This window comes from Myotis brandtii, unplaced genomic scaffold (assembly GCF_000412655.1).
Source record: "Myotis brandtii unplaced genomic scaffold, ASM41265v1 scaffold61, whole genome shotgun sequence".
NCBI classification, from domain to species: domain Eukaryota; kingdom Metazoa; phylum Chordata; class Mammalia; order Chiroptera; family Vespertilionidae; genus Myotis; species Myotis brandtii.
The window spans coordinates 1,540,065-1,551,549 of record NW_005370318.1 but is presented as its reverse complement, the minus strand read 5'-3'; the positions used below and the strand labels follow the sequence as shown (position 1 = coordinate 1,551,549).

General features: G+C 48.3%; 1 protein-coding gene across 1 annotated transcript in view; it reads right to left on the bottom strand.

Annotated features, from left to right (window-relative positions):
* Positions 1 to 508: 508 nt before the first annotated feature.
* Positions 509 to 11,485, bottom strand: part of AHCY (adenosylhomocysteinase) — a 19,701-nt gene continuing 8,724 nt past the window's right edge. The window contains exons 2-10 of the mRNA XM_005879789.2: positions 11,066 to 11,256; positions 9,641 to 9,716; positions 7,944 to 8,093; positions 6,999 to 7,111; positions 6,315 to 6,522; positions 6,138 to 6,225; positions 5,933 to 6,050; positions 4,933 to 5,127; positions 509 to 1,413 (exon numbers count right to left, since the gene is read on the bottom strand). Coding sequence (XP_005879851.1) covers positions 1,282 to 1,413; positions 4,933 to 5,127; positions 5,933 to 6,050; positions 6,138 to 6,225; positions 6,315 to 6,522; positions 6,999 to 7,111; positions 7,944 to 8,093; positions 9,641 to 9,716; positions 11,066 to 11,256 — 1,271 coding nt within the window. The 3' untranslated portion in view covers positions 509 to 1,281. The remainder of the gene's footprint in view (positions 1,414 to 4,932; positions 5,128 to 5,932; positions 6,051 to 6,137; positions 6,226 to 6,314; positions 6,523 to 6,998; positions 7,112 to 7,943; positions 8,094 to 9,640; positions 9,717 to 11,065; positions 11,257 to 11,485) is intronic.

The window sequence follows — 11,485 nt, the reverse complement described above, 5'->3', positions numbered from 1 at the left end:
GGCCTAAGCCAGCAGGTGGTCATCCCCCAAGGGGTCCCAGACTGTGAGAGGGCACAGGCCGGGTTGAGGTTCCCCCCGAGTGCACAAATTTTTGTGCACCGGGCCTCTAGTCCTATATAATAAAAGCTTAACATGCTGAGTCTGGTTGTCCGGTTGTGTGTTCAACCAATCAAAGCATAATATGCTAATGATATGTTAAGGCTGCTCCACAGCTTGCTATGATGTGCACTGTCCACCAGGGGGCAGATGCTGACCAGGTTAGCTTGCTGAGCTCCTGATCGAGATGGGCAGGACACTCCCTGGAGCCCTCTCGCGGTCCCTCTCTGGCTGGCCAACCTCCCGCATCCCTCCCCAGCTCTGATTGTGCACAGGTGGGGTCCCTCGGCCTGGCCTGTGCCTTCTCGCAATCCAGAACCCCTCGGGGAATGTCGGAGAGCCAAGCCAAGGGACCCCACTGGTGCATGAATTCGTGCACTGGGCCTCTAGTCTATATAATAAAGGCTCAAAATTATTTTAGGCACCAAAATTTTTATTTACCTTCTTGCTCTAACATTATATAAACATAAACAAAATTTATCTTTTTGACCTAGGGTTGTGATAAGGAACCATTACAAAGTGGTGGCAGATCTATGCCTGCTTTTAAGATTCTCTGGCCCCTCTCAACCTCTGGCCGTCACCTCTCTTGAAGTCCTTTCTTGGCTGTCCAATAACTGTATTTTATTACCCCTGTAAAATAGGGACTGAAAGTACCAACCTCATTGTTCTGAGGTGTAAGAGAATGCCCAGCACTAAGCCAGGCTCTCAGGAGCATTCGAACTCCAGCAGTTCCTCCCCGCCCATTGATATAGCTCCTTCTCATTTGTCATGGGCTGAGGAACAGTGAACCTGTGAATCAAAAGTATGGACACAACATCCATAGGGCAGGTGAGGGCTTAGATAGTAAAGTGCACAGGTGTTATGAACATCACTTCCAACTTCCAGCCTAAGGAAGGACTGGCTGAGTGAGCAGTTCTAAAACCCCTGAGCTCATGGTTCCCTGTGGGTATCTCCTATGTACCTCCACTGTGACCAGGGCTTGAGGAGGGGCTTCTCAATTCCCTCTCCCACACAAGGAACAGTATGAGGGACATAGTGGAGGACAAAGACGGAGTGACCAGCCCCAGGGAGTCGATGGGGGACATTAACAAATCATTCTCAAAATTGGTGCCATTTGCTCTTGAGGAGAAGAGGTGGGACATGGGCAAGGACAGCAGCCAGAAGGCAAAAGGGCAGGTCTGGTTCTCAGTAGCGATAGTGATCGGCCTTGAAGGGGCCATCACGGGGCAGGCCCAGGTACTGGGACTGCTTCTCAGTCAGCTTGGTCAGTTTCACATTCAGCTTTCGCAGGTGGGCTTCAGCTACTGCTTCATCCAACTGAGGAGAAACACAGGAAGACGTGGAGTCAGTACCATGCTCTGGAACCTCTTACCTGCATCCAGCTGCCAATGGAGGCAAGAACTGTTGTGCTGAGGTACCTGCCATGCGTTACACGTATTACCTCATCCTATCTTCAGTCAGGCTCAGTGGATGTGCTGTTTTTGACTGCCCACTCCCCTTCCTCAAGAGGGAACCATGCGATACATCCTCCCCTCCAAGTAACCTGGTGGAACCATCAATTACATCTCCTTTCCCACCTTCCACCAACCCAAGTAGCTAACCAAAATGCTTCTCTGGAATATATCTAGGGACAGAACATTTTCCATAACAGGTAGAGACGGGTCTCTCCAATTTCACTGGGATTTCTAAACAGGGAGGGTATCAGTCTCAGTTTGCTAGTGGTAAGTCTATTTGACAAGTGAAGTGAATGTAAAGAAAAGAAAAGAGCCAAAACAGAGAAACACAGAGCTCTAATAATACTGAATCTCTGGGTCCACTGTCTGAATCTTGGACTCCTCCTTTATACAGGGTGGGACAAAAGTAGACTTACAGTTGTGAGTACACGAAACAGAGTTTATTCTTATATTATCATTTATTGTATTATTTTTCATTTGGACAACTGTAAACCTACTTTTGCCCCACCCTTTACAGCCAATAGAATTTCTTTTTAGATTAAATTGGTTGTGGTTATTTTAAAGTATGTCCTTAAATTCTTTGTCTAGAAATTCATAATACTCCTTTCGGGAGGTGGCACCTAACTGTTCACCCCTTGAGTGACTCACTTCTAATGAATAGAAAAAAGCAGAAGTGATGGTATATGACTTGGAGACTAGGTTCTAAAAGACACTGCAGCTACTTCCTTTGCTCTCCTGGACCAAACTCTGGGGAAAGGCCAGCTGCCATCTCCTGAGGACACTTAGGTAGCCCTATGGAGATTCCAATGTGACTAGGAAATGCGACCTCCTGCCAACAGTGAAGTGGATCTTCCAGCCCCAGTCTAGCCTTCAGATAGGACTGCAACCTCATGAAGGACCTCAAATCAGAAGCATCCCACTAAGGTGCTCTCAAATTCCTGACCCACAAAAACTAAAATAAGTGTTTATTGTTTTAAACAATAAGTTTTGGGGTCAAGTTGTTATATAGCAATAGATAACTAACACACCAGTTTAAACAGGGTTTCTACCACTTGCCACCAAAAGGATCCTAATAAAAAATTGCCATCCTTTCACAAATGTAGAAATCAAGGCTCAGAAAGGTGAAATGACTTGCCCAAGGTCACACAGTTAGATATTAATAGAGCTAGGATTTGAACCCAAGTCTATCTGGTTCTAAAATCTCAAAACTTGTCTCAAACATCTCAACTTATGGCCTTCAAGGCATCTTTGAAGAGATGGAATAGAAACCAAGGAAGACAGAAGCTAAATAAAGCCAATTTCTAAGTCTGACCAATGCTGAAATGCATAAAGGAGTCTGAAAAGAAGGGCACTTAGAGAAAGGTCAACTATGAGTGCGTGGTGTCACTTTCTCAGCTTCCTACTCTGGGTAGGGCTTCTCTCTATCCCTAATGCCCCAAGTCCCACCCCATGATGACACAATGGCCTTGGAACTACAGCCTAACCCCTACAACTTTTACATGTCAAAGTGGTTTCATATCCATTGTCTCACTAGAGCCTCACAAATACCCTTAAGGAGGGCAGTATTTACTCTTTTATTTATCAGAAGAAGAAACTGGGGAGAGGCAGGCAAGGCATGAGCAGAGCCCAGCCCCAAGTCCATGTTAATTCTGGAAGCAGAATGAAGGTCTCTCACTCTCAGAGTACACCATGACTACTCCCTTCACTTGGCCTGGCCTAACCCTGAATACACTTCTTCCTTCTCCCTTAACCCACACCCAGAAGGCAGTGTGTCATAATGCTTAACTTGGACAGACAGTAGAGCTGGGTTCTACTCCTGGCCCAGTACTTGACAATTGTGGGAGCAAGTCAATCTCTGAACCTTAGTGTCCTCATTTGTAGGATGGATCTCTCATGGCTATCACAAAGATCAATGCTAGAGTTCTTGGTGCAAGTAGATATCTTAATAAATGGTGGCTGCTCTCTGTCATTGTCCATACATTACATGTGAGACATGAAGCCAAGGATGTCTTGTCCCCCTGTCCATGTCTTGGCCATAATAAAGGAGGTAAGGGGCCATGTGCTGGGGTAGGAGATGAGATCTTTGACTTTTTAATTCCAACCCTGACCTCATTTTTAAGGCCTGTTCAATTTCTCACCATCAATCATATTTATTCCAACTGGGATCAGATGGAGGTCAAATCAGACTTTTAAAACCCCATAACAAGGCTGGGGACCTGGCAGGCTGTATAGAACAGGATAGCCCTCAAGGCCCTTATGGGTAAAACATCTGGTCCAAGGGAAGTACCCAAGGAAGACTAGGTGGAAAGGAGGTGGCTGGCTCGGGGCAAATGCTCTGGGGGCAAATGCCCCAGGCCGAGAGGACACCCAGGCTTCTTCCTACTTTACTTGGCAGAACTAGCCTTTCAACGGGTGGAGGAGTGGTATGGAGACTTCATCAAAGCTTCCTCAGTATCAAATGCTAGACGAGCAAGAGTTACTCTTACTATTTAGCTGTTAGGGAAACTGAGGCCCAGAGAGGCTAGGTGGCAAAGCCAAGTTCAACCATGACACTGGGAAAAAAAGGCTGGGACTAAAACATAGCAATTCTGATCCTTGGGGGTATGCACAGTGTATAGGGTGTCAGGATAAGCACTGGGTTTGATATGAGAAGACCTCCTTGTCATGGTTACCCTGACCACACTCCCATAGCATGTCAGATGCTATACTCAGTGTGTTAGTGGTATCATTCCATTCCAAGGCCACAATCCTACAGCCTGCTTATAGACATGGCTTATAGACATGTCTAAGTTGACCTACCTGATTATTTTTAAAAACTGTTAACAAGTTGCCTATATTTAAAAATTGAGTATTTCATACGAAGATCTTAATATCTGGCTTCTCTTGAAATGTCAGGAGCCCTGGTCCAATGGGCCTGTGTTCCAGGTTAATGACAGCTGACCCCTTCACTGGGCATGTACTCTTCTGTTAGTCTCCACCCAGCCCAATTCACTCATTTACCTGCCAATCCCTAAGGGCATATGGGTTTGTGACCCCTGATCTAAGGAAATCCTCACAATCCTTAAAGGAGGTAGTATTACCTTCATTTTACAGAGGAGGAAATAGAAGCACAAAGAAGTTAAGTAACTTGCCCCAGTTATACAGCTGCTAAGTGGTAAGGCTTAGATTCAAACCTGGGTGGGTCTCACTATAAAGCCCATGCTCTTCTCATCACCCAGCAGAGAATGGGAGTCATTCTCTACTTTGGGCCTGAGTTCCCTCTGCTAAATGAAGAAAATGCTTTCTGCCCTGTGGACCTCTCAGGTGAACTCTGGCAAGTCCTGTGTGAGGAGCCCAGGGTTGGATATATGACCCTTGGCCTGGGTTGGAGGTGGGTACCCACCTTCTTGGGCAGGAAGTGGACCCCAACGGGGTACTTGTCTGGATGGGTCCACAGTTCAATCTGCGCCAGCACCTGGTTGGTGAAGGAGTTGCTCATCACGAAGCTGGGGTGACCCATCGCACAGCCCAGGTTGACCAGCCGGCCCTCGGCCAGAATGATGATTCTGCGCCCGTTCTTCAACCGGTAGCGATCCACCTGCAAGTGGGCAGAGTACCAGTGAGGGTTGGTAATGCTCCTAATGTCCACCCTTGCCTCATCCTACCCTCTTGCCCAGCAGGCCTACCTGCCTCCAACAGCACCTGTGAAGGGCCTAGGCTACCCTAGAACAACCTCTAGCACAAGCCGTGGCACACTCAATTAATAATAATAGACAATATTTATCAAGCAGCTCTGAGCTACAGACCTTACAGATCTGCTGTGAGAATTTAATGAACTGACACATGTATAGCACTTGACACATGGCTTGGCACATACTAAGTACTCGGTAAGTATTCGGTAATGTTGTTATTGTTAATATTATTACTCTTATTGGCATGTGCCCTGAACTAAGAGCATACACATAACTATATATATATATATACATGCGACTAATAACAACCCTATGATTTAAGTACTACTATTATCCCCATTTCACAGATAAAGAAACTAAAGTTTAAAGGGTTAAATTGTCCAGAGGCCACACTAACAAGTAGCTGCAATATGAGCCTGGGCAGTCTGAGGACAGATCCCATGTTCTTAAATCACCATACTCAGTAAAAGCTGAATGTAGTGGTGCTAAACCTTGGCTGCACATCAGAATCATCTTGGGATCTTTGAAAAATGGGATGCCTTGGCCTAACTCCAATGCTGATTTAAGTAGCCCTGAAACCAGGCCCCCTTCTTCCCATCTGTTGCCCAGGTTGCCAGAGCTTCCTCATCTGCCCTCCCTTGGGCAGCCCATGAGCATGCCCCCCTCGGCCCTCCATCTGCCCACCCTGCTGGAAGGGCTGGGGCTCCGCACCTGGGGCTTGATGTTCACTTTCTCCACAGCGTTATCATTCAGCCACTTGACATCAATCTCCACGTCAAAGTGTCCAATGTTACATACGATGGCGTCATCCTTCATCTGCTCAAAGTGCCTATGGGAAGCCCAAATCCATGGGAGACCATCAGGAACAAAGAGCAGCCCCAACCTAGCCCCTTCTCTCACTCCCCGAGATCCCTACCTGCCAAGGATGATGTCAATACAGCCTGTGGTGGTGACAAATATGTTGCCCTCCTGACAAGCCTCGTCCATGGTAGTCACCTCATAGCCTGTGCAGACAGTGGCCATGGGTCATCCAGGGTGGCCTTGCCTTTCCTCTGGCCCCAGTGACTGACAGCCAACCCTCGCCCTATCGTACCCTCCATGGCAGCCTGCAGCGCATTGATGGGGTCAATCTCGGTGATGATGACTCGGGCCCCAAAACCCTTCAGGGCCTGGGCACAACCCTTGCCCACGTCGCCATATCCCGCTACCACCGCCACCTTGCCCGCAATCATCACGTCTGTGGCCCGCTTGATGCCATCTATGAGGGACTCCCGGCAGCCATAGAGGTTGTCAAATTTGCTCTGAAAGGAGAGGGGGTATGGGGGCAATGGAAGCAAGCAAGGCCCTATGGCCTCAGACCCACTCTCAGCATCTTGGCCTGGTGGACCTTGGGCTGATCATCTATGACTCTTCTCCACCAGCTAATGCCCTCATATGCCTCTCACCCTGCTTTCTGCCCTGTGGAATACCCTGCGACAGCCCTAAGACCTTGCTAGCCTTTCTCTGCTGGCCCAGAAGGCTTCTCCAGGATCAATTACTAAAAGAGATTGCCCAAAGAATCTGCTTCACTTTAAAGCTCTTGATGCCCAGCTCTCACTGTATTATTTCTTCACCTCTTTAATACACTAATTACCCTCAGTCTGCAATCTCCTTCCTCCCCTCAAATGAGGCCTTCAAATCCCTAGCCTGCAGCCTTCCCAGGGGTCCTTCCTCAGGGGCCTACTCCCAAGCTTCACTGGGAAGCAACAACTGGAACTGTAATTGCCCCAAGGCTCACCTTTGTGACGGAGTCATTGACGTTGATGGCAGGAACCTTCAGGATCCCGTTGGCCATCATCTTGTACAGGTTGTGGACCCCTGTTGTGGTCTCCTCGGAGATGCCTCGGATGCCTGAACATGAAAGGAAGGGGTAAGCCTCAGGCCAGGAAGGGGCTACCTAAGGGATTGGCTGGAGGTGTGAGGGTGGCTCTGGAATGAAGCCTCAAGAGCCGATTACATGAACTCACTCAAATTCCTCATCTTTGCCCCCCCTCCAAACCATTCCTCTTTCTGGATTCACATCTCTGACTGATACCACAGTCCACCCAATCATCCAGGCCAGCAAGAGGGAGGAGTCACCACCATTACCAGGCCACTCCATTCCACTGCTACTCTCCATTCCACTGCCACTGTCCTAGTCCCTACCACCATCACTCACCTGACCTCCCAGCCACAACCCATCCTCTACACAGCAGGCATTTTGAACATGGACGTTTTCAGAGAAATCTTTTCAAAACCCTCCAATTATCTCCATTTGCTCTCAGGATCAAGCTAAATTCTTTAATCTTAACCTATTAATACTCATACATCTGGCCTTTACTAGAGCTCTAGCCACTCCTGTAATATTCCCTCTCCCAGGGAAGGAAGCTACCAACCAGGTTGGCTTCTTTCTGTTTTCTGAAGAGTCAGTCCTTTCCTCCCTCACCCCACTTTCCTCTTTACCCTGCTTAAAAAATCTGACTCATTCACAGACCTGGCTTATGCTTGCTCTTGGACCGTCATCTTAGCCAGACCACCCCCAGCCCCCCCCGCCACCCTGGCAGAAGTCAGGTCAGGCCCCAGCACGCCTGTAGAAACCTGCCATCCTCCCATCTTCCACAGAATCTGCTGCTTGAGGTGCTGGGAATCCTACCAGCCTGCTGCTTTCACATAGGCAAGCACCAAGCCCACCCACCCTCCTCACCTGACAAGAGCTGTGGATACTTGGTGTGGATAAGGTTGGTGAGATCACCACCATCATCCAGAATCATGTTGAGAGGCCCATCCTTGAAGTACAGAGTCTGCTCAATGCACCACAGGTACTCCTCATCTGTTTCACCCTTCCAGGCATACACTGGAGGGTGAATGGCACATCAGTGTCTGTTTCCCCACTAGAACCCGCTCCAGGAAACTACCTGGGCAGAGCCAAAACTATCTCCTTCCTAATTCCCATGCCCAGCCCCTCTGAGAACTCAGCGGTAATAAGAACACAACTTAGAGTCACAGAGATCTGAGTTCAAATCCTGGCTCTGCACTTGCCAGTTGTGTGACTTTGGGCAAATCACTTCACTTCTCCGAGCCTGTTTCCTCATCTGTAAATGGATTAAGTAAGCTGGAGGCCAGATACAGGTAACTGGGATGAATTATTTACTTTCCTACTCCCTTCTGTCTAGACCCCAAGGATAGGGGCATCAACCCCTAATGACCAGAATCCCGCCCAATGTGCTGGGACAAGGTGCTTCAGAGACAGGGAGCCATATTCATGTGGACCCACAAGGCAAGATCCAAGAATTGTTCTGCACTAAAAGGACTTGAGGGCCCAGCAGTCTCTGGTGGATGGTCTCAGGCAAAGTCTGGCCAAAAAATTACTAAGAGCAGTTATTATGTATATAGTGCTTTTTCTGTGCCAGACATTAGCACCAGTCCAGGCTCCTCCCATCAGATGATATGACTGGGACATATATGTGGGGCTCTCATGAACCACCTATGAGAAAAGACCACTGGCCAAGCAGGGCAGGCTGCCTCTCTGTCTATCTGAGGCAGACAATGGTCTTGAAGACAATTTCCCAGAAAAGGGCCACAAAGCCCAACCATGGCTGAGCAATGGGAGTCGTGCCTATTCAGCCCTGGTCAGTCGCTGGAGGGAGCCTCCTGACCCTTTCCCCCGCACCTGAGGCTAGTGAGGACTCATGAATGTCCTACTGAATCACCATCAGAGCTAACCACTCCCCTCCACAAGCCGAGGCTGACACATGTCATTTCGCCAGCAGCTCATGAAAGCTCTTCCTCTTATTTTTGGTCCTTCCACAGACCCTAGGCAATGAACCTTTAGAGCTCTTTTTCTGACCAGTATTCCTTCCGATTCTTTTTGGAAACAGACCCACATCCACCCTTTTTAAAAAAATGTTTTTAATGATTTTTAGAGAGAGAGGGAAGAAGAGGGAGAGATAGAAACATCGATCAGCTGCCTCCTACACGTCCCCCACTGGGGATCAAGCCTGCAACCCAGGCATGTGCTCTGACTGGGAATCAAACCAGTGACCTCTTGGTGCATGGGTTGATGCTCAACCACTGAGCTATACTGGCCGGGCCCTACATCCTTTCTCTTTCTTTTCCTCCACATCCTTTTTTTAAGGAACTTCCCCTCTTCTATACCAAGTGGTTCCCAAACATAAGATCCTGTCCTTGATCACAAGACAAGTTGGGACACTAAGTACCTCCCATAGAATTTTAGAGAATAAAACAGCTCTTTCCTATGGGTCATTAGGCTAGGACTGTGTGACCATGACTCCCCTCCCCAGCCGCAGGGAAGGCTGTCACTGTAGGAGCCAGGAAGCGAACATGGAGAAGCAAGAGCCCCTTCATGCATTCCCACATCCCCCAGCAGCAAGCAGGACTCACCCGGAATGCCGGCCTTGGCAATGGCAGCTGCTGCATGGTCCTGGGTGGAGAAGATGTTGCAACTGGACCACTGCACCTAGAAGAGCCAGTAAGACATGGCTGTGTGGTCACAGAAACACCAGGGTCATTGGACAGGGATAAGGAAAAGCCCTGGTGCTAAAAGTGAGAAGCTTACTGTATGATCTAGGCCCAGCCAGCTCTGTGACCACAGAGTGGTGGACCTGGTAAGTGAATAGGAGCCAGAGCAGTGACAAGACCTAACTTATGTTTTAAAACAGCACTCTAGTGCTATGTGGAAGAGAAAGGGCTCCACAAGGAAGCAAGGAGAGGAGTGAAAAAGCTGTTGTTAAGAGGTCAGGCAAGAGATGTAACAGTAGCAGTGGAGGTAATAATAGGTATCTTTTGAAGGCTGAGCTGAACCGATTTGCTGTAGAATTAGCTGTTGGAGTGAGAGACGAAGTGGAGTCAGGGATGACCCCAGGTTCTTGAATTCCCATTTGCTTATGTGAGGAAGACTGCAGAAAGGGGTGAGGGAGGGGTGTACAAGAAATCATTAGTTTGTTTGGATATGTTGAGGTTGTTATGTCTATTAGCTCTCCAAGTGGAGATGACACACAGCTGCTGAATATACAAATCTCGAGGTGGGGGGTGGGAGTGGAGGAAAATCTAGGCTGGTACATTTATCTGAGAGTCATTACCATATAGATCAGTGGTTCTCAACCTGTGGGTCACGACCCCTTTGGCGGTCGAACGACCCTTTCACAGGGGTCGCCTAAGACCATCCTGCATATCAGATATTTACATTACGATTCATAACAGTAGCAACATTACAGTTATGAAGTAGCAACGAAAATAATTTTATGGTTGGTTCACAACATGAGGAACTGTATTTAAAGGGCCAGAAGGTTGAGAACCACTGGTGTAGATAGTATTTACAGCTCTAAAATCAGAGTGTGAATGTTTAAAAGAAAAAAGAAGTACAAGGACTGAGTCTAATGTAATCTGTTGGTTTTGGCTGCTCTCCTGCCCTCTTTTGGAGAAGCATTATCTTGTTCCAAGACTCCTAAAGAGGTTAGAAGAGCTGTCAATCAGGTACACATGACCCAGGCTGAACCAATAAGAGCACATCATTCTTCTGGCAGCCATGATTGGCCCAGGGCAGGCACATGACCCTAGGAGGGCCAATGAGAGCCAGTCCTTCCATGAATCAGTTGGACACTGGAGTTGAATTTTTCTACCAGAGCTCCTTAGTCAGGAGGACGTGAATTGAGGGCAGTTTAATGCTATCTTCCCAGTCAGAAAAAAAAATTTGCACACCAGTCACCACAAAAGTGACGGCACTGTGACAAGGCTGATGCCCCAGATGGGCATGAGGGGGCACCACACTGGATTTCCCACTTCACACAGAATAGCTGCAGAGCTCACCTCAGCACCCAGGGCAACAAGGGTCTCAATGAGGACGGCTGTCTCGACGGTCATGTGCAGGCAGCCAGCGATGCGGGCACCCTTCAGTGGCTTGGAAGCTGAGTACATCTCCCGCATGCGCATCAGGCCCGGCATCTCATTCTCCGCGATGTCCAGGGCCTTGCGTCCCCAGGAGGCCAGGCTGATGTCAGCTGCAGAGACAGGATGGATGGGAGTTCCATGAGCGGCTCATCCCACCAACCAGGAAACACGCCACTGATCACTCATCCACGTGTGGACTTGAAACATTAGGCTGAGCAATCTGGTCACTGACTCTGTCACTCATTCAACAAGAATTTATGGAGCTGAGGCAGTCAAAAAAGAAAGGCATGGTCCCTGCCTAACCTCAACTTATAATCTTGTGGGAAAGTACATTTAATC